The sequence below is a fragment of the Enhydra lutris genome, unplaced genomic scaffold, assembly GCF_002288905.1.
Source record: "Enhydra lutris kenyoni isolate GAN:26980312 unplaced genomic scaffold, ASM228890v2 scaffoldscaffold50, whole genome shotgun sequence".
NCBI lineage: Eukaryota > Metazoa > Chordata > Mammalia > Carnivora > Mustelidae > Enhydra > Enhydra lutris.
The window spans coordinates 6,900,167-6,923,689 of NW_019154134.1; the positions used below are offsets into that span (position 1 = coordinate 6,900,167).

General features: G+C 38.5%; 1 protein-coding gene across 1 annotated transcript in view; it reads left to right on the plus strand.

The window, feature by feature from the left end:
• The window catches only part of LOC111156903 (interleukin 31 receptor A), a 59,028-nt gene that overhangs the window by 12,891 nt on the left and 22,614 nt on the right, over positions 1 to 23,523 (plus strand). The window contains exons 3-6 of the mRNA XM_022518036.1: positions 9,026 to 9,143; positions 12,606 to 12,787; positions 15,554 to 15,705; positions 20,692 to 20,857. Of these exons, the coding sequence (XP_022373744.1) occupies positions 9,026 to 9,143; positions 12,606 to 12,787; positions 15,554 to 15,705; positions 20,692 to 20,857 (618 nt within the window). The remainder of the gene's footprint in view (positions 1 to 9,025; positions 9,144 to 12,605; positions 12,788 to 15,553; positions 15,706 to 20,691; positions 20,858 to 23,523) is intronic.

Sequence of the window (23,523 nt, forward strand, 5' to 3'; positions counted from 1 at the left end):
ACGTGGATGGAACTAGAGGGTATCATGCTTAGCGAAATAAGTCAATCGGAGAAACACAACTATCATATGATCTCCCTGATATGAGGGAGAGAAGATGCAACATGGGGGGTTAAGTGGTAGGAGAAGAGTAAATGAAACAAGATGGGATTGGGAGGGAGACAAACCATAAGTGACTCTTAATTTCACAAAACAAACTGAGGGTTGATGGGGGGAGGGGATTTGGGAGAGGGTGGTGGGGTTATGGACATTGGGGAGGGTCTGTGCTATGGTGAGTGCTGTGAAATGTGTAAACCTGGCGATTCACAGACCTGTACCCCTGGGGATAAAAATATGTTATATGTTTAAAAATAACAATAATAAAATTAAAAAAAAAAAAAAGAACACCAGTTGGATTGTATTAGGGCCTACCTTAATGATAGGTGGTAACTAATGGTCTCAATGGTAACTAAAACCTTATGGTCTCAAAGGTAACTAAAACCTTAAAAACTTTATCTCCAAATAGAGTCACTTTCTGAGGCAGTGGGGGTTGGGGCTTCAACATATGAATTTGAGCATATATAATTGAAACTGTAACATGTAGTAATTGGGGTGACCAAGAGGCAGTCGTAACTCACAGATAACATCTTCCAGACCTCTCCTCTGGCATGGACTGCCTTGTAGCCCCCTGGGATATACCTGTGGTGCTTAGGAGTTTTATAAAGACCCAAGAGTACTGGCAAGTACTCTAGAGTGTTAAGGTCATGAGAACACATGAAGAGAGAAAACTACTGATAAAATGAATTCTTCTCCCAAGTCTTAGAATCCTGGATTTTCAGAGCAGACTGTCTATTTTTTACATTAGTCAGGGAAAGTTGTTTATGCTGCAAGAATAAGCAAGCCCCATATCTCAGTGTTTAAAACAGCAAACTCTGTATGTCCATTAGAGGTAAGCAGGAGCCCAGGGTGATGAAGGCTCTGCCACCCTAAGATGCTGTCATCTCAGCATGGATTTGCAGGGTGTGCAGGAACAGAGGAAGAAGAGAAAGGAGAATCATGCACTACAACTAAATGATCCTCTCACATGGCCATGCCTAATTTCAAGGGGACAAGAACGTAAGATCTTGCTGCATGTCCAAGAAGGGGAGATATTGATGAGCACTAGAAATACTACTGAATGTACATTTTATTTATCACAAATGTGTTCTATAATATTAGAGTAAGGGATTAAAATATTCCATTCCAAAATATGCTACTTTGACATGGGGATTGTTTTGTTGTAGAGGCAGAGGAGAACCAACAGATGCAAAAATGAAGCTTGCTGCATTAGTTTCCCACACGTATTTGCCTTCTTGTAGTTTCCTACTCTCGGAAAGCTAAATTCCTTTTCCTTTGTCTTGTCTGGTCTGCACAAATTTATTGTATTTTTATTAAAATGCTATGTGAGCCCAAGATCTAACCACCTCTTCTAATTACTTTTCATTGAGGTTTCTCCTGAATGATATGCACTGCATGCATTAATAAACTGGTTTTTGCTTTGTTTTGGTTTTTTGTTTGTTTGATGTGGGGCTATATCCCAGGACCCTGGGGTCATGACCTGTGTCAAGGCAGATGCTTAATGACAAAGCCCCCAGGCACCCCTGGAAAATCATTTTTAAAACCATTTTCTCTTTTCCTGATACCTAGGGAACCAGATGGTTCTGATTCTGGGAGCCAGATGTTTGATTCCTTTTCTGACTTATGGCTCTTATATATGTTAATTACAGCTTCTGAAGGAGTGAAGGGAGGTATTCAGGGAAGACTGGGAAAGTAAAGACACTGAGTTTTTACCAGGATGTGTTTGGATCCATAAGGATCTGTTTCTACCTTGGTTTTTGTGGCTGGTTCTGAATTCAGCCAATGCAAGACAAAGTAAGAATGAAAAAAATAAAATATGACTGTAGGAGGCCAGAATGAGAATAACACAAGACGAAAGAATATTCCGGGGATACAAGAAAAAACTTCTTGTTTCCTTGTGCTCCAACAAAGGCTTAACTTTGAAATCCTGCTAACAGTTGGTGTGATGGGTATTAAGTGAAATGTGTGAAGTGAAGTAAGGGGCAAGCTAATATTCAATGAATATTAAAAATAAACAAACAAACTTGTCCAAAGGACTAAAAACCAACTCATGTGTAAATACACACACACACATGAGCCCACTGCCATCATCTCTGAGTCATGGAGGCAGAGAGTTGCTAAGTGTGAAGGTTGTTCCTCTGGGGATATTATGGGCTGACCTTAGGTTCACCACCTTGTTGAGTTTTGCATATTCCTGCTGGCAGTTGTAAAGTGTGGAATTTGTTAATCTGGAATTTTTAAAAAATTTTTTTAATTTAATTCCAATGTAGTTAACGTATAGTGTTATATTAGTTTCAGGGGAACAGTATAGTGATTCAACACATCAATACATCACCCAGTTTCATCATAAGTCTCTCCTTAAACCCCATCACCTATTTCACCCATCCCCTGTCTACCTCCTCTCTAGAACCATTAGTTTATTTTCTAAGAGTTTGTTTCTTGGTTTGTCTCTCTCTTTTTTCCCTTTGCTCATTTGTTTTGTTTCTTAAATTCCACATATGAGTGAAAGCATATGGTATTTGCCTTTCTCTGACTTACTTTGCTTAACATTATACTCTCTAGCTCCATCCATGTTGTTGCAAACGACAAGATTTCATTCTTTCTTATGGTTAAATAATATTCCATTGTGTGTGTGTGTGTGTAACATCTTCCTTATCCATTCATCTATCATTGGACGCTTGGACTGCTCTCATATGACTATTATAAATAATGCTGCAATAAACATAGGGGTGCATGTATACTTTTGAATTAGTGTTTTGTATTTTTGGGGGTAAATGCCTCATAGTGTGATTACTGGATTGTAGGGTAGTTCTATTTTTAACTTTTTGTGGAAACTCCATACTGTTTTCCACAGTAGCATTCCCAGTTTACATTTCCACCAACAGTGCAAGAGGGTTCATTTTTCTCCAAATTCCTTACCAAATTCCTTACCAAACTTAACACTTTTTTGTGGTTTTGATTTTAACCCTTCTGACAGGTGTGATGATGAGTGAAGTTGAGCATCTCTTCATGTGTTGATTGGCCATCCAGATGTCTTCTTTGGAGACATATCTGTATGTCTTTTGTTCATTTTTAAATTGGATTATTTGGGTTTTTTGTGTGAGTTATGTCAGCTCTTTATATATTTTGGGTAATAACCCTTTATCAGAGATGTCGTTTACAAATATCTTCTCCCATCCCCTTGGTTGTCTTTTGGTTTTGTTGCTTGTTTTCTTTGCTATGCAGAAGCATTTTATTTTGGTGAAGTCCCAATAGTTTGTTTTTGCTTTTATTTCCCTTGCTTCAGGACCTATATTTAGAAAAATGTTGCTACGGCCGATGTTGGAGAAATTACTACCTGTCTCTCTTCTAGGATTTTTATGGTTTCAGGTCTCACATTTAGGTCTTTCATCCATTTTGAATTTATTTTTGTGTATGGTGTAAGAAAGTGGTCCAGTCTCACTCTTTTGCATATTTCTGTCTAGTTTTTCCAACACCATTTGTTGAAGAGACTATCTTTGTCTCATTGGGTATTTGTTCCTGCTTTGTTGAAGAATAATGGACCACATAATTGTGGATTTATCTCTAGGTTTTCTATTCTATTCTGATTTTTGTGCTAGTACTATAGTTTTGATTACTGCAACTTTGTAGTATAACTAGAAGTATGAAATTGTGATGCTTCCAGCTTTGTTTTTCTTTTTCAAACAAAACTGCTTTGACCCTTTGGGGTCTTTGTGGTTCCATACAAATTTTAGGGTTGTTTGTTCTAGTTCTGTGAAAAATACTGCTGGTATTTTGTTAGGGATTGCATTAAATGTGTATATTGCTTTGAGTAGTATTTTTTTCTTCTAGTCTATAAGCATAGAACATCTTTCCATTTCTTTGTGTCATCTTCAATTTCTTCCATCAGTGTCTTATAGTTTTCAGAGTATAGGTCTTTCATCTTTTTGGTTAAATTTATTCCTAGGCACTTCATTATTTTTGGTGCAATTGTAAATGGAATTGCTTCCTTAATTTCTCTTTCTGCTACTTCACTATTAGTAGCATTATTAAATAAAAGCATTATTAAATATATTAAATGCAACAGATTTCTGTATGTTGATTTTGTATCCTGAGACTTTAATGAATTCATTTATCAGTTCCACTAGTTTTTTGGTATAGTCTTAAGCATTTTCTGTATATGGTATCACGTCATCTGCAAATAGTGAAAGTTTTGCTTTTTCCTTACCAATTTGGATGCCTTTTATTTCTTTTTGTTGTCTGCTTGCTGTGGCTAGGACTTCCAGTACTATGTTGAATAAAAGTGGTGAGAGTGGACATCCTTGTCTTGTTCCTGATCTTGGGGGAAATGCTTTCAGTTTTTTCCCATTACTATGATGTTGGCTGCGGGTTTTTCTTTTTTTTTTTTTTTTTTAAATTTTTAAAATTTTTTTTTGAGAGACACAGAGCAAGCACAAGCAGGCAGAGGGGCAGAGAGAGTGGGAAAAGGAGGCTCCCTGCTGAACAGATAGACTGACATGGGGCTGGATCCTAGGACCCTGGAATCGTGACCTGAGCAGAAGGCAGACATTTAACCAACTGAGCCACCCAAGCACCCCAGCTGTGGGTTTTTCATATAAGGCCTTTGTTATATTGGGGTATGTTCCCTCTATCCCTATTTTGTTGAGGGTTTTTTTTTTTTTTTAATGAATGGGTTATACTTTGTTAAATGGTTTTTCTGCATCTATTGAAATGATCATATGGTTTTTATAATTTGTTTTATAGGTGTGATATATCACACTGATTGATTTGAGAATATTGAACTACCCTTGCAACCCTGGAATAAATCCCACTTGACCACAGTGAACAACTTCTTTTAATGTATCATTAAAACACCAGTTTCCTGGTGTTTTGCTAAGGATTTTTGGATCTATATTCATCAGATATTGGCTTGTAGTTTTCTTTTTTGGTGGAGTCTTCATCTGGTTTTGGTATCAGGATAATGCTGGCTTCATGGAATGAATTTAGAAATTTTCCTTCCTCTTTTATTTTTTGGAAATTTTGCAAAGAATAGGTATTAAATCTTCTTTATATGTTTGGTTGAATTTGTCTGTGAAGCTGTCTGGTCCTGGACTTTTGTTTGTTAGGAATTTATTGAGTACTGACTCAATTTCCTTTCTAGTAATGGATCTGTTCAGATTTTCTATTTCTTCCTGTTTTAGTTTTGGTAGTTTTATATTTCTAGGAATTTATCTATTTCTTCTAGGTTGTCCATTTTGGGTCATGTAATTTTTCACAGCATTCTCTTACATTTGTTTGTCTTTCTCGTTGTTATTTCCCCTTTTATATTTGTGATTTTGTTTAGTTGGACCCTATCTCTCTCTTTTTAATGAGTCTGGCTAGAGGTTTATCAATTTTTTTGATCTTTTCAAAGAATCAGCTCCTGGTCATTGATCTGTTCTATTGTTTTTTAGTTACTACATCATTTATTTCTGTTCTAATCTTTATTATTTCTTTCCTTCTGCTGGTTTGTGGTTTTGTTTGTTGTTCTTTTCTAGCTCTTTTGGGTATAAGGTTAGGTTGTTTATTTGAGTATTTTGCTTCTTGAAGTAAGCCTATATTACTATAAACTTCCCTCTTGAACCACTTTTGCTAAGTCCCAAAGATTTGAACCATTCTCTTTTCATTTTCATTTGTTTCCAGGGAATCTTTTTTTTTTTTAAGATTTTATTTATTTATTTGACAGAGAGAGAAATCACAAGAAGGCAGAGAGGCAAGCACAGAGAGAGGGGGGGAAAGTAGTCTCCCTGCTGAGCAGAGAGCCCGATGCGGGGCTCAATCCCAGGACCCTAAGATCATGACCCAAGTTGAAGGCAGTGGCTTAACCCACTGAGCCACCCAGGCGCCCCACCAGGGAATCTTTTATTTCTATTTTTGATTTCTTTTTTGACTCATTCATTGTTTAGTAGCATGTTGTTTAACCTCTGTGAATTTGTGGTCTTTCCAGATTTTTTCCTGTGGTTGACTTCTGGTTTCATAGTGTTGTGGTCAGAAAAAAGTGAATGCTATCTATGATTTCAATCTTTTTGAATTTTTTGAGACTTGTGGCCTGAAGAATGTTCCATAAGGGTCTCTGTACCTCTTGGATCTGCAAAGGGCACTCTGTGTCTCTTGGAAGTTTTCAGCTCTTATTTCTTCAGATAAATGTTTTGCCCCCTCTCTTTTCTTCCTCTGGACTTCCTATAATGTGTTTTCATACTTGATGGAGTCACTGAGTTCCCTCAGACTGTTCTCAATTTTCATAATTTTTCCCCCTCATTTGTTCAGTTTGTCTATTACCCTGTCTTCTAGGTCATGATTTCTCTGTTTCATTTAGCCTGCTACTTATTCTATCAAGTGTATTTTTAATTTCATCTGTTGTGGTCTTTATCTCTGATTTGTTTTTATCTCTTTGTTAAGTGTCTTACTGATGTCCTCTATCCTTTTCTGCAGTCCAGTGAGTATCTTTATGATCATTCTTTAAATTCTCTATCAGGCATATTACTTATGTCTGTTTTGCTTAGATCTCTTGCTCTGGTTTGGTCCTATTCTTTCACTTGGATATATTTCTCTGTCATCTCATTTTTTGGTAATTGTCTGTGTCTGTTTTGTATGCAAGATAAGTCAGCTGTGTCTCCTGCTCTTGAAGGTAATGACTTTAGGAAGAAGAGGTCCTGAAGTACCCTGCATTGCAATGTCCCCTGTTTCCCAGGACCTAGTCCTTCAGGGAGTTTCTCCTCTGGAAGTTGCATGTGTCTTATGTTCTTGTCTCTTTTTGCTTCAGTTCAGTGTCTACAGTGACTCTCGTTGCCTGTTGTGTGTAGTAGTTGGTTCCCCGCAGTTGTGGCTTGTTTTTAAACAAAGTACACTCTGGTCTGCTTGCTAATTGAGACCTGGAGCTGCTGTTGGTACTGGCCAGCCTAAGTGGATCTGTAAAGGGCATGTGGGATGGTCTTGCACTTTTAATAAAGCCTCAGGCTTTTGCAGAGCCTGCTACCACCAAAACCTAGGCTTTGCAAAAGGCACAGGTCAGGAGAGGCAATGCTGTGAGGTTTGTATTGATCTTCTGTGGGAGGGCTCTGCATTGCTGGGGCTGAGGCAAGTGTGGCTGGACAGGGCAGATACATTGAAGCATGGGGTGGGGGACTCAGGGCAAGCAAGTTAAGTAGGGAATGTGGGGAAAGTGCTGATTCCCACAGATTGCTATGTGTTTATGCTGGGAGACAGGGGTGGGAAATGGTGCATACCAACTCCTTTGATCCTGGAGGAGTCTTTCTGAGATCCATAGCTCTCCAAGACACTCCCAGTAATAAGTAAATCACTCTCTCTCCCATTTGCCACCAGTGATTTTCTGTCTTTCTTTTTTTTTATAAGATTTTATTTATTTGTTTATTTATTGTTTGTTTGTTTATAGAGTATGCAAGTCAGGGGAGGGGCTGAGGAAAAGGAGAGAGGGAATCAGAAGCAGACTCTGTGCTGAGTGCAGAGCCGGACACAGGGCTTGATCCTACAACATGGGATCATGACCTGAGCTGATATTAAGAGGCAGATACCCAACCAAATGATCCACACAGGAGCCCCTGCCACCCAGTGGTTTTCAAACTGCTGGTTCTCCACTGTATCTGCTCAGGCTTCTTGTCATGCTGTCTGTTTAAGGGTGAGGACTCCACTTCCTAAGGCCCGCAGAGCTCTTCTAGAGCCAAACACCTTATTTTAAGAATTCCAGGCTTCGAGTCTTACTGTTTGTAACTCACAACATCAGGCCCCTCTTGTTTTCAAAGTCAAATGTTATGGGGGTTTGTTTTCCCCATTTTGAGTCCCCAGTGTGATTGTCTGTTTCTTGCCTTCACTATACTCTCAGCTCCCTCCTGTTTGTGGATGGCCATGATCCCCTTAGGTCTCAAATCTCATCTCTGCCTTTTCTCTACCTTTGTTTGTGGGGTTTGTTCTTTTAGTCTTTGGTTCTTTTTCAGAATATTCAAACTGATATGAATGTTATCTAGTAGTATCTGTGGGACGAGGTGAGGTTAGGGTCCTCCTACTCTGCCGACTTCCCGGCAGCACAAGATAGAAAATCTGACTGCACTGATGACTAATGGGTGCTTCAAGGATGGGGTACAGCTGTAGGGGCATCTGGGTGGCTCAGACAGTTAAGCGTCTGCTCATAAGGTTGAAGTGTGGCATAGTTGAACACTTTGTGTTTTTCTCTTTTCCACATATCATCCATTGCCCAGTTACCCAGACTGGTTCCATCATTTGATGCTTTACTTAGTATTTTACTAACACTTTATATTTGCCTGGCATTTTAAAGATTTTTGCTTCTCAAATGTGCTTTTGTTTCTTTTTTGTCTTGTTTTGGTTTTTTTTTTTGTTTTTGTTTTTGTTTGTATCTCAATTTTTTAAAAATTTTTTATTTTTTCAGCGTAACAGTATTCATTATTTTTGCACCACACCCAGTGCTCCATGCAATCCGTGCCCTCTCCAATACCCACCACCTGGATCCCCCAACCTCCCACCCCCCGCCCCTTCAAAACCCTCAGATTGTTTTTTCAGAGTCCATAGTCTCTCATGGTTCACCTCCCCTTCCAATTTCCCTCAACTCCCTTCTCCTCTCCATCTCCCCTTGTCCTCCATGCTATTTGTTATGCTCCACAAATAAGTGTTGCTTTTGATTAAGAATGTAAAAAGTGTTTTTTTAAAAGGTAGAAATCTAGTTCTTCAAGGGAAATAATTGAAGAAAGGGAGTTAGATTCTTTCCTTGGCCATGAATGGGAGAATCTATTGTATGTATCAACTAACCAAAAAAGACCAGCTTTTGACCTGCCTGTTTTCATGAAATGATTGTGTCGGGGTGTGTGTGTGTGTGTGTGTGTGTGTGTGTGTATACATACTTATATATTTATTTATGTATGTATTTGTTTGTTTGTTTATCTAGTTCTGCCTGCTAAGCCTGAGAACATTTCATGTGTCTTTTACTATGAGGAAAATTTTACTTGCACCTGGAGTGCAGAGAAAGAAGCCAGTTATACCTGGTACAAAGTAAAGAGAACTTAGTAAGTATGGGAGCTTGTGTGCTATCAGTGGGAGTAAGGGAAGGAGGCAGAGGCTCCTGGGTCATTCATGATTCGAGTCACTTATGAAATGAAAGGTTTTCTTCATTATAGCTTCTGGTTGACCCCTATTTGTGTCCAGTGTCTAGGGTGACATCTTGGCTGCTATAGCCATGTGACAGTATCTGCAGCTACGGCGGTGGGAGGAGGAAGATATAGCTTCATGATGACCTCTTCCGAGAGGAACTGACTTGGCTGAGAGTGGTCACCAGTTATAAGCACAGTGAAAAAATCTGTTTATTTACTATATTCAGCTATATTTGTCCTCTTTCCAGAATGTGCCATAAAACTGTTCCTTCTTCATGAACTCAGTTACAGTAAGTGGTGTTATAAACCCATAACTGGGAGACACATTTTTCTCAGTCTGCCACTAATTTGCTGTGTGACCCCTGTCAAACAATATTCCACCAGAACAGTGATTCCCAAAATTTTCACTATCTCAAGCATCCCTTTTTATTCTAATTCTATTAGAATAAAAATTTGAAAATTTTTATTATAATCCTAGCCAAAAGCTAGATGTTTTAGTGACTATGTGCAGGGAATTTTTTGAAATTTTGAAAATAGCTCATGAAACACTTTATTTCCTTCATGTTCCCTAAGAATAAGGAAACCCATGTTAGGAAATATTGAAAGATGATCTTTTAACTTTTTCCATTTCAGAAAGAGAGCTTGTAATTCCAACTTTTTGTTTTGTTTTGTTTTTAAATACAAGATCTCATATATGTTCTTTTTTTCCCCACACCTTGAAAATTGGTAACTAGTGTTATCAGGGAAGTCTACTTCATGCTTTGCAGTAGAAGAAAAGGAAAAAAGCAAACACTATTCTTTGCAGTACTCATGTATCCGTGATATATCAGGGAGATGATTTAAAATAGAGGGCAGGAAACTTTTCCTATGAAGGGACAGACAGTAAATATTTTAGGCCTAGAGGAGACTGGATCTCTTTGAAACGACTGAATACTACTACTGTTGCAGGAAAGCTGCCACAGATACAGTATGTAAACCAAGGGACCAGACTGTTCAATAAAACTTTATCTGTGAACACTGAAATTTGAATTTCATATAATTTTCACACACCACAAAGTATTTTTCTTTTTCTGTGTTTTCCGCAACCACTTAAAAATATAAAACCTGTTCTTAGCCTCTGTGCCTTACAAAAAGAAGAGATGGGCTGTATTTGGTCAGCAGGCCTAGTTTGCTGAGTCCTGCTTCTGAAGATCAGAGTGATAAAGGCCCACTAATCCATGATCCAAGTGTCTTACCTTCTCTCAGACTTATTTGTTCGAGGCCCGGTGTTGAACAGAAAGTACCAGTAGAATGTAAATCTGGAAACCTCAACAAGTGTACTCCTATTTTTCTTTTCTTTTCTTTGTTTTTTTTTTAATTTAATTTTATTTATTTATTTGACAGAGAGAGATCACAAGTAGGCAGAGAGGCAGGCAGAGAGAGAGGGGGAAGCAGGCTCCCTGCTGAGCAGAGAGCCTGATGTGGGGCTCGATCCCAGGAGCGTGGGATCATGACCTGAGCTGAAGGCAGAGGGTTAACCCACCGAGCCACCCAGGTGCCCCCCTATTTTTCTTTTTTAAGGAGTCATCCCCCCCTCCTTCCATCACTCCCTATGGATTATCATTATTCTCACCCATTGGTCCTGTAGAAGTAGGAAATATACCCGAATGTTCTTTTTTTTTTTTCTTTCTTTCTTCTTCAGATTTTACTTATTCATTTAAAAAAGAGACAGAGAGAGCGTGGGCAGGGGGAGGGCAAGGTAGAGGCAGGGGTGGGAAGGAAAGGGACAAGCAGACTCCCTGCTGAGCGGGGAGCTCAACGTGGGGCTCTGTCCCAGGAGCCTGAGATCTTGACCTGAGCTGAAGTCAGATGGTGCCTCACACCAGGGTGTTCTCAGGTCTGTATACAACCCCTGTAGTTGGCTCCAGGCCTGCTGGGCTCTCCAGGACTCCCAGACTGGTTTGTAGTTTTGTAAGTTTATCACTGAGAATATCTCTTCCAGGTAGAATGGGAGCATTTCTTGTGGATGGTCAACCCTGAGAATAGATGGTGGTGGGTCAGTGGTATGAACAAAAATGTACTGATGCTCAGAAATGATAGGAATGGATTTTTCCTTGAGAAGGAATAAGGAGACTTGGGATGCCTTCAGGGAGGGAGTGACTTTTGAACTGAGGTATGAAGGAGCCCTTGAGGCACAGAAAAGGGAAGAAAGGTTATTTCTTAGAGTTTACAGCATTAATAAAGGCAAAAATATTCAGCTACAGTGATAGTACTCATAACAATGATAGCAACATTTCACTGTTAGACCCAGTGGCTGACATTTTATTTTATTTTATTTATTTATTTTTTTTATTTGACAGAGATCACAAGTAGGCAGAGAGGCAGGCAGAGAGAGAGAGGAGGAAGCAGGCTCCCTGCCGAGGAGAGAGCCCAACTCGGGGCTCGATCCCAAGACCCTGGGATCATGACCTGAGCCGAAGGCAGAGGCTTTAACCCACTGAGCCACCCAGGCGCCCCGTGGCTGACATTTTAAAAGAACTTTATGCATATGAGCCCATTTCATCCTCATAACAGTGCTATGTCCTAGGTACAATACTATTCTCATTTTAGAGATGAGAAAACTCAGGCACAGAGAAGTTAGGAAACTTACCCAAGGCACAGAATTCAAACCTGGTCGGCTTCCAGAGCTTGTGCTTGGAACCATGACCCAACAGTGCTCTGGAGGCTGTTTTTGCACTGCTCAACAATAGTAGAAAGCCTTTAAAGTCTTTTCTACTTTCAAAATTCCATGCTTCTGTACATTTAAGCTTTGCTCCATTGGGCCCAGCCCCAGCGAATATTGGCATCTTGCAAAGTAGGATGTTTCCTGCCTATTTCATCTCCTATATCATCATCTCCCAGCCATGGGGACTAGGGCTGTTACCCACCCATTGGATTCCTACCAATCTTTGTACTTATCTTCATTAAGTTATAGCTTGATAGGACTTAAGTTATCTTTATGCCCAGGAAAAAAATTTAATGAGTTTTCTGAAAATAATATATGGCAGTGATAAAAAATCTATCTGAAAAATATAAAGGCTAGAATCTGGTGTTTTCAGGATCCTAGTCAGTATTTCTTACCAATAGGAAATGTATCACAAGCATAGATTTTGCTGGACTTACAGAGTTCCAAGGAAGTCTCTATGGCTCATAACATCTCAGGCAAGAAACGGGTAACTTTGATTTCTCCTTGGAAGAGATGAGGAAGGAATTTGGAGAAAGGAGCATCATATTTGAGATGATATAGTCCTTAAGAGAAACCCAGAGTGAAACTAATAAATACATGCTTAATATATTAAGTATGGCTTTGTTTCCAAACTACTGTACTAAACTCATGTTGAATTGCTTTTTCCTTCAAAGCTCTTATGGATACAAAAGTGATATTTGCCCAACTGATAATTCTACAAGGGGAAATCATGCTTCTTGCTCCTTTCTTCCTCCAACTATAACAAACCCAGATAATTACACCATTCAAGTGGAAGCTCAAAATGCAGATGGTACAATTAATTCTGATATAACACATTGGAACTTAGATGCCATAAGTAAGTATCATTTTTTATTTGTATATACTCTTATTATTAAAAGATAACCCCTCCCCTCTTTTTCTCAGAAGAGATGTAAACTCAAAGCTCAAGGAGATAGTAGGTATACCAAGGGTTGTGGATATGTATGAGGGTTCCTTTCTCTCCACATCCTCACCAATGCTTGATATTTCTTGTCTTTTTGATACTAGTCATTCTCACTGGTATGAGGTGATATCTCTTTGTGGTTTTGATTTGCATTTCTCCAATTATGAGTGATGTTGTGCATCTTTGCATGTATCTTTTGGTCTTCTTTTTATCTTTGGAAAATGTCTAATCAGGTCTTCTGCCCATTTTTAAATTCAAATTGTGTGTGTTTTTTTTGGTTTTGAGTTGTATGAGTTCTTCATATATTTTGCATATTAGCCCATAATTGGATATATCATTTGCAAATGTCTTTACCCATTCACTAAATTGCTTTTTCATTTTGTTGATGATTTTCTTCACTGTGCAAATGATTTTCTTCACTGTGCAAAAGCTTTTTATTTTGATGAAGTCCAATAGTTTGTTTGTTTTTGCTTTTATTTCCCTTGCCTGAAGAGACGTATCTATGAAGAGAAAAATGTTGCTAAGACCAATGTCCAAGAGATTGCTTTGTTTTCTTTAGTAGTTTTATGGTTTCAGGTCTCACATTTAAGTGTTTAACCCATGTTGAGTTTATTTTTGTACATGGTGTGATAAAATGGTCCAGTTTCATTCTTTTGCATGTAGCTGTCTAGTTTTCCCAGCCATTTATTGAAGAGACTGTCTTTTCCCCATTGTATATTCTTGCCTTCTTTGTTATATATTAATAGATGATATAAGTTTGTGTTTCTTTCTGGATTCTCTATTCTGTTCCACTGATCTATGTGTCTGTTTTTATGCCTATGCTATATTGTTTTGATTACTATAGCTTGAAGTCTTGAATTGTGATACCTTTAGCTTTATTCTTGTTTTTTCAAGATTGATTTGATTATTTGGGGTCTTTTGTGGTTCCATACATATTTTAGTATTTTTTTTCCAGTTCTGTGAAAAGTGTTGTTGTTATTTTGATAGGGACTGCATTAAATCTGTATTTTGCTTTGGGTAGTATGGGCATTTAAAACATTATAATTCGTCCAATCCATGAGCATGATATATCTTTTCAGTTGTTAGTCTTGTCTTCAATTTCTTTCATCAGTGTCTTGTAGTTTTCAGAGTACAGGTCTTTCACTTCTTTGTTTATATGTATTCCTAGGCATTTTATTCTTTTTTATGCAATTGCAAGCGGGATTGTTTTCTTAATTTGTCTTTCTCCTACTTCATTACTAGTGTATAGAAGTGCAACAGATTTCTGTATATTAATTTTATATCCTCCAATCTTGTTAAAATCATTGTTTCTAGAATTTCTAATGCAAGAGGATATATGCTGATTGAATAGTGTTATTTAAGAAGACAATGGTTTTGGGGCACCTGGGTGGCTCAGTGGGGTGAACCTCTGCCTTCAGCTCGGGTCATGATCCCGGGGTCCTGGGATCGGGCCCCGCATCGGGCTCTCTGCTCAGCAGCGGGGAGCCAGCTTCCTCCTCTCTCTCTGCCTGCTTCTCTGCCTGCTTGTGATCTCTGTCTGTCAGATAAATGGGTGAAATCTTTAAAAAAAAAAAAAAAAAGGACAACGGTTTTATTTAACTTAATATTAATTTTGTTTAAAAAATACACAAATAGGGGCACCTGGGTGGCTCAGTGGGTTAAAGCCTCTGCCTTCGGCTCAGGTCATGATCCCAGGGTACTGGGATCGAGCCCCGCATCAGGCTCTCTGCTCAGCGGGGAGCCTGCTTTCTCCTTTCTCTCTGCCTGCCTCTCTGCCTGCTTGTGATCTCTCTGTCAAATAAATAAATAAAATCTTAAAAAAAAAATACACAAATACTTACATAGAAAAAAGCCTGGAAATACACCAGAACATTACAGTGGCTCTGGTTTATGGCATTATGGAGGATTTAAATTTTTCTTTCTTTTTTTTTTTTTAAGGGTTTATTTATTTATTTGATAGAAAGAAACACAGCAAGAGAGGGAACACAAGCAGAGGGTATGGGAGAGGGAGAAGCAGGCTTCCTGCTAAGCAGGGAGTCCGATGCAGGGCTTGTTCACAGGAACCTGGGATCATGACTTGAGCCGAAGGCAGATGTTTAACGACTAAGCCACCCAGGCACCCCTAATTTAAACTTTTTCTTTGTATTTTTCCATATTTAAAAAAATTTTTGGAATGAGCATATGCTACTTTTAAAACAAGAAAAATATTATGTATTTTGAAAGAGAAAGATTTTGAGTGGTAATGTTTGTAACATTCAAGGGAAGTGAGAGATGCTTTCTACTGGACACTTTTGGGGGTTGAGGAAAGAGAGGTTGAAGGGAGTGGAGATAAGGGAAACAGACCATTTTCTAGTTGTGTGATCTCTTCTTTTGACCTCCTTTCTTCTTGGCATAAGATCTGAATCACTCAGTAAAAGGTGCATTTGCAGAAAAGTCATAGAAATGTATCTTCTCCTCACTGGCCATTCTTTTTTTGGTGGTGGGGGAGGGGTGGGAGAAACAGGTGTGGCACCATTCCTTTTGCCCTGCCTTCCCAATGCCATCTGCATATAGCCAGCTACAAAATATGCATTATCATTTCCTTTCTAGTTTTCTTTTTTTCAGTTTTAGATGGATGTTATTAGCATTTTCTGATCTTTTTGCATATATGAGAAAATTTATGATGATTTTTATTTTCAGTGAAAATTGAACCACCTGAGATTTTCAGTGTGCAATCAGTTTTGGGCATCAAACGAATGCTTCAAATAAAATGGATAAGGCCTGTGTTGGCTCCTCTTTCATCTACTTTAAAATATACTCTTCGATTCAGAACAGTAAATAGTGTCCGCTGGGTAAGTTATGCCATTATGATGTTTCTATTAGAGGGCCCAGAGAAGAATATTATTGATAACCTTTTTTTGACCCGGAATAATTTCTCCCCCCATTTTCTACCTTAAAAATGGAAGACAGACAATAGTGAGTACTTTTCATCCCAGTTTCCGTTTTCGGCCTTTTAGAATGTATAAGTGTTTCACTGTAGGCATCTTGCATTCTGAGCACACTTTAATAAGCACCATTTATTAAAAAGTGAGAAATTTACTTTTGCATTCTGCTCTGATTTATGTCTAGATGTGTTGGTGGCCAGAGATTCTACAGCTTGGCCAATTCCTATTTTACTTTTTCAAACTTTTATGAAATTGTGATATATGACATATTTAGAAAAGTGAACAAAACCTAAATATTACATTTAATAAATTATTATCAAGTAAGCACTTATGTTAAAAACCAGTGAGGTCCAAAATAGCATGCCAAGGTCCCCGGCCGTCCTTTCCTGAAGGTAATCGCCATATGTCCCTAGAGCTTTTGTTTAGATTTTTCATGGTAAATACTTCTTCACTTTTTCTTATGGGTTGGCCATTTAAACCTGCATCCCCAAACAACATAGTTTGAGACGTTACATAATGGGAATCCATATATTTTGTGTTTTGTAAATATTTGGCTTCTTTCAATATTGCACTTTTAAGATTCTTCCATGTTATATAATCCTGGAGTTTATATATTTTCATTGTTGCTTAGTACTCCATTATATAAACACAGAGGAATCATGGCTTTAATTTGCATTTACCTGACTTTTAATGAGCTCATTTACCTTCTCAGGTGTTTATTGGCTATTTGGAGTCCTTCTTTGTGAAATGTTAAGTTTTTGCACGTTTTTTTTCTAGTGGGTGGTCTGAGTTTTAAATTGACTTGTAGGAGTTTCTTATATATTTTATTTATGAGTTTTTTGTTTATTATGTGTGTTGCAAATACTTCTGACTAGTGGTTTGCCTTTTAACTCTTCTAATGGTTATTTTGGAGCAGAACTTCTTAATTTTAATATTATCAAATTTTCTCAATCTTTTCTTTTATCCATAAAGTCTTATATCTTAAATCGTTTCTAACCTCAGAGTTTAGAGGGTATTCCCATATCTCCATCAATGCAACCTGAAATTATATCAAGTTTTTTTTGTAACCACTAAATATTATTGACTCTTAATTATCTCCTAGCCAGTTAAATCAGTTAAATTTTCAGGACTTTTTCCCTCCACACAAGATTTTCTAGGAAAACACATGTCTACTATCTTATAACTTGTTTATTAAGGTAAGTGTAGGTGTTTTATTTATTCTTGTTGTATTTCTTCATGTTGGTTATACCCATCATTTCAGCCAATTTAGAGTCTTTATTTTATCACCCAAAACATACATTTAACTTTTTACTTTCTAACTTTGTAATATTTTTGGCTTGGATCACTCTTATTTCTATATCTTTATCTGATAGTTAATAAAAACAGATCTGTCCATCTGTGACTATGTCAGAGCCCTGTGGCAAAACATTAGAGACTACTCAGAGATATCAACCTCTTTTTCTTTGAGTGTGGCCATTTATCAGATTTCTGTGAATATACCGAATTACCACTATAATCATTCAGCCCATCTTTTTCCAACTTGTCCATGACACTATTGCTAGATTCCCCTTTGCTGAAATTCAAAGATACTTTATCTATTGCATTGTCTCTTAACCTAGAACCCTTTCAGAAAAGAAAGGTGGTTAAGTTTCACTTGTCTTGTATTTAACACAAGAGAAACAATGATGTCCACTCCTCTCAGCTTCCTTTCCATGCCAGCTCTGGAATCATTCTACTAGTACTTGACTACATGTAACATAAGACTCATTAATTTGTAGTTTTGGGAAACATAGAAGGGAACCTCTAGACAAGGCAATTCCTGGCAGAGCATAAACTCATCTTCCTTACATCACATATTATAGTCTAAGTAAACATGAGGACTTGCTAGAGTGGTGTGCCCTTGGGTTTATTCTCTTTGTCTGAGCCTAGAGTCCTATGGCTGCTGAGATAGGATTCAACAGGAAAAATGAACCAAGATCTCTGTTTCTCTAGAAAATTACTGAGCCATGCACAACACTAAGTGAGATCAGCAGGTGTAAACTACCGGAGCATACAGCATCCTCTAGGCCACTTCTTTGGCAAACCCACCTACATCAGCACTCTTCTTAGCTTTATTCCTTCCAGTCCCTGAGATGAGAGGTCCTCTCTCCTGCTCTTGTGAAGGAAATGAGAGGGAAAGTGGAATGTGTATTTAGTGTCTTTCTCCTTTCAGTTTTCAGACAAAATCAGTTCTAAATGCAATTACACCAACCCAACCTTTCCATGGAAAAATGTCCAAATGTTTAACCCTCCAAGACCTGCTGCTTATCAATCCCTCCAACCTCATCATTATCCTGCCCTTGATTCTCTAGTAGTTCTAAATTGCTAGTTTCCCTTATGTCATGTTGTTTCACTATTCTGTCTCATTTTTGCACCTCTTACCCTTTCCCAAACTTTGCTGAATCTGTTCATGTCTCAGAACTCAGTTCTGACATATTTCCTTCTGAGAACCTGAGCTAGGTGCTCCTTCTCTGTCACTGCACTTAACCCTCAGCACAGTCATTTAAAGTTATCTCTCTGTGCATTAGACTGTAAAAAAAAAAAAAAAAAAAAAACAAAACCCATACGGCCATATAGCAAGACTTACATTTGTATGATGCTATATGGGTTGCAAAACGCTTTCTTATACTCCCGACTATTTAATCCTTGCATTTATCTTGTCAATGAGGCATCACTATTCTTCCTTTTACAGATTAGGAAATTGTGATGTAGAGAGCTTAAATCACCTGTCCAAGACTACAAGTTTTGTAGGTTGCAAACCTGAGCCCAGGTTATCTGACCCTAGGTTGTCACTCATTTGACCATGTTTTAGCAACCTCCAGACCATCTTTCTGTTGCCTATTCTTTTTTTTTTTTTTTTTTTTCTGTTGCCTATTCTAAGGAGCTTCTGCCTGTATAAGTCCCAACCATATAAACACTCTGCCAAAGATCTCAAGACTGTTTTGAGAGTTTGATTTAGGCTTAGGCTTTGTACCAACACTTTTGACTCATCTTTTAAAACATAAACACTTTGGGCAAGCTAGGATTTGGCACAAAGTACCAAAGATTGTTAGAAACAAACCTGAAGTTAATTAGTATTTTATTAGGAGCCCGTTGTCTGTGTTGAGCTGGGAAAGTTTTAGTTAAGCTCGTATAAGGAGGATCAGTTTGTTCTGGACCCTGTAAGGGCCAAATGCACTTGCCCAGACAAAAAAGCCAAACTAAAAAAAGCCTTTCAGGCAGGCACACTGAAACACTGAGCAGAATTTTTTTTGTTTGTTTGTTTGTTTTGCTTTAGCGGTAGAGCTGAAAAGAACATTCTTGCATAGTTACATTAGACAGAGCTTTCTGAGAATGAATGCGAGGACCCCCAACACACAAGCCAAGCATGCGCTTGAGGAGGCTAGTAAAGCAGGAAGAAAACTTCAAAAGATCATTTTAAAAGAATATTATATATTTAAAAGAGCATAAAAGGAAAACAGAACTTTATTAGACTTCCTTGTACTTATTTTGTAGATTAATATGGTTTTCATTTTGATTCATGTATGGAAGTCACCATGTGGTTGCCTTTCTCCCAAAGATCTTAATCTGGTTTCTCCTGGGCCCCATAACTAGGCTTAAACTGCAGAGGCTACTCTCCTGGAGAGGATGGGTTGTCCCAGTGACCCTGTTCTGCCATTGCAACATTTCTAGGGGTGACTGGAGGAGGGAGCTCAAGGAACTTTGGATTCAGCATGAAACGATCCTCACCTTTGGCTCCTACATCCTTTTCCCAGCACCATCTTACTAGGCTGGGAGCTCACAAGTGTCCATTTGCAGCTGGGATGCTCAGCTTTTTGCCACATAGACACATTGTCATTTTGCCCAGTTTCCTTTAGGCCTAACACCTATCATTCTATGCTTATTTTCACAGCTGTTATATACATATAGGAAATGTCAGAACTTCCTTCTCTCACAAGATTTTATGGGACTAGTGGGAATCCTCACAAAATAGATATGCCCATTAGTGCAGTTTATTAATTAATTCAATATGAGTTCATATAATCCAACAGCTGAAAGTTCTTATTGCAGCAACAGTGATCATGCTCAAAAACAAGTCTCTGAATTTTTAGTTTCGCTTGGAAAATTGGATCCAGAAGGGACTTTAGAGACTATATAAAGCAATGTGTTCATTTTACTAGTGAAGATACTGAGGTCTAGAAAGGAGAAGTGATTTATTTACCTCTCTCTCTCCATAGCACAAAAGAATGTCAAAATGAATGCATGCATCCAGGCTGCTGAGATCCTTGGCAGCCCTACTGGTCACCCAAAGACCAATAATTTGCTGTGGAAAATTTGGGTAAAGGGAAAGGGTCTAGGAGGGATGAAATCTGTGCTCTGATCTCAGTTCTGCTCATAACAAACCCTGAGGTAATCCATGGTCACTTAACTTTTGAGGTCTTGTCCATGACCTGAGTTTGAATGTGATGCCACTAAGGAATGTCTCTGTTGCCTACTTTTATGTAAGGCCTTATATCTAGGTGTTGGAGTCATCTGCTGTTTTTAAACTGAGACCTGGGTTGCCTGGGTCCTAGGACTCCACCTTGTATTTTCCAAAACAACAAGACTACTCATTCACGTCCAGCCCAGGGGCAGGGACCTCTGCCTTCCAAGTATAGAGAGAGGAATTGGGGAGGGTGGTGGTTCGTGGGGTGACTCACATCTGCTCAGGCACAAATGATCCCCGGGCATGCGTGGAAGTTTATTTATGAAAATTATATTTTTTAAAACTCGAGGTACAGTGCTTCTAGTTCTAAAATGATTGAGGAATGGAGAGGAAAAATGGAAAGATAAAAGAGGTCTCCCATCTAGCTCAGGTTTATCTCTGTCTTTTAGATGGAAATCAACTTCACCAAAGAAGATATCGATAGAGATGAGACCTACAACCTCACAGGGCTGCAGGCTTTTACGGAGTATGTTGTAGCTCTGCGATGTGCCCCAGCGGAGTCCATGTTCTGGAGTGCTTGGAGCCAAGAGAAAGTGGGAACAACTGAGGAAGAAGGCAAGCTGGTCCCTTGCAATTTCTTTTCTGCCTGGTCTGGTTTCGGGTGACCTGGGCCTAGCCTTATTGGGTTTCATCAAACTCTGTACTTGGGAATCATGGACTCTGGCAGTCTGTACATTCCTTCTCCACAGGGCACTCACTGTGCCCAGCTGAGCCCACACGGTAAGCCAGCCTTCCTCAGATGGCCTTAGTTAGCATCTTTTTGCCCCAAAGGCAAAAGAGCACATCTTTAATACTCTTAGAAACTTCTTATACTATATGTGAAGTACTGTAATATTATTTAAAGATATCCTATGATAAATTAAAGCTGTATATTGTAAACCTTGGAGCTACCACTTAAAGATAAATAAAGGTATAATTAATGAGGAAAAAAAAGTAGGTTCTTAATGACAGTGAGGGAAAGATAAAGGAACCATACAATGAGTGAATGCTTGCTGTGAGTGAGGTTTGGTGTTCAGAGTAATACTTTAACTCTGTGGGGTTGGCTAAAATCCCAGCCTGGCTATGGAGTGACTTTGGGCTAGATACCTATCTCTAAGCCTTACTTTTCTCATTATTTACTCCCCCTTTCCACAATAGAATACAATTTATAAAACTAAGTTAAAAGTAGTACCTACTTTTGGGGCGCCTGCGTGGCTCAGTGGGTTAAGCCTCTGCCTTCGGCTCAGGTCATGGTCTCAGGGTCCTGGGATCGAGCCCCGCATCGGGCTCTCTGCTCAGCGGGGAGCCTGCTTCCCTTCCTCTCTCTCTGCCTGCCTCTCTGCCTACTTGTGATCTCTCTCTGTGAAATAAATAAATAAAATCTTAAAAAAAAAAAAAGTAGTACCTACTTTTTGGTGATATTTTAAAAATTCAATGACATAATGTATTTAGCTTACAATAAACATTCAATAAATGCCAGGCTTCCTATTATTTTTATTAAACCTTCTAGGAGCCCTATAAATGATGTGGAATCACCCACTTGGTGGTGAAGGAGCTGAGTTTCAGAAGTATTAGCCAATTGCTCAGGTCACTCAGCATGGGTTACTGTTCTTTGTAAATCAAGTCTTGCCTTGCACCTCCCCCTCAGCAGTAATAAATGTTTGATGAATGTATCAGTTTCCCATGGCCACTGTAACAAATTATCACAAATTTAATGACTGAAAACAACACAATTTTTTTCTCTTACAGTTCCGGAAGTCAGAAGTCCAAAACAGTTTCACCGGACTAAAGTCAAGGTGTTAGCAGGGTTGTTACCTTTTAGAGACTCTGAGAGTAGAATATGTTTTTTTTATTGTTTCCAGCTTCTAGTGGTTGCCTGTGTTCCTTGGGTTTTGGCCCCTTCCCCCATCTACTAAACATATCGCTCTGATCTCTGTGTCCATCATCATGTCACTTTTTTCTCCTCTTCTGTGTCAAATCTCTTTGCTTGACTCTTATAATGACCTTTGTGAAAATATTTAGGGCCCACCCAGATAATCCAGGATAATCTCCAGTTTATGATCCTAACTTAATCACATCTGCAAAGTCCCTTTGGCCATACAAGGTAACATTACCAATGGCAGGGATTAGGACTTAGATCTTTGGGGTATATTTTTCAGCCTAACATGATGAATGAATGAATGAGTAGTTGAACACTTGGTATGTCCACACATCTTTTGTAATAAGGAGAAGAAATGTAAAATGTTCATCCTTCTAACCTTCTGAAGTTTTACTCTCCCTGAATTTCTCCCAACCACACACCCGGCCATAATTTCAGTCATATTCTCTTAAATCTTATTCTGTTTTACAGCCAAGTACCACACAAGTTTCAGGTAACATTTGCAATCAATTTCTGTGCTCCCTAGTGCATTTGACAATAATTTATTCCTCTGAATCTTGCTTGAGTTTCCTATGAGACAAAGTTGGTACTAATAGGTGTTCAGCACAATTGCCCATATGATCAGATGTCTGGGAATAATCCAGTATCTTCTGAATTTTGTAGCTCCCACTGGAGACGTTCATGTTAGTACAGTCTACACTACCCATTGGTAGATGTGGTTACACAACATGGGTTCATGCAGCACATGGGAAATTGGACTAGATGACTTCTATTTCTTTTTTTTTTTTTGAAATTCATTTATTTGAGAGAGATGTAGAAAGAATGCAAGCACAGAGGGAGAGCAAAAGGAGAAGCAGACTCCCTGCTGAGCAGAGAGCCTAATGTGGGGCTCCATCCCAGGACCTTGAGATCATGACCTGAGCCAAAGATAGAGGATTAACAAACTGAGCCACCCAGGCACCCCAGGCTAGATAATTTCTAAAGGCTCTTCTCACCCATAGATTCCATTCATCTATGCCACTCAGGCATCTAGTTTTCTATGCCAGGCTCTAGCAGTCCAAGAAAAAAAATCACAGAAAATTCCAAATCTTTATGTCTAAGTACTCAGAACAGTACCTTACAAATGGTAAGGGCTATATAAATTTTACAACAATAGAAATGCAGACACGATAAAAGAAAACTAGTTTGTGGATCTCGTGTAACTTTTGATTAAAATTACATATAATATTTGGGAACACATTTACATTCTATAGACATCACCTCAAAGTGTCTAATGAATACAAATATAATAGTTTACAAATACTAAACAGCACATAAATTACACAGCAAAAAAAAAAAAAAAATGGCCCATTGGTTATAATCT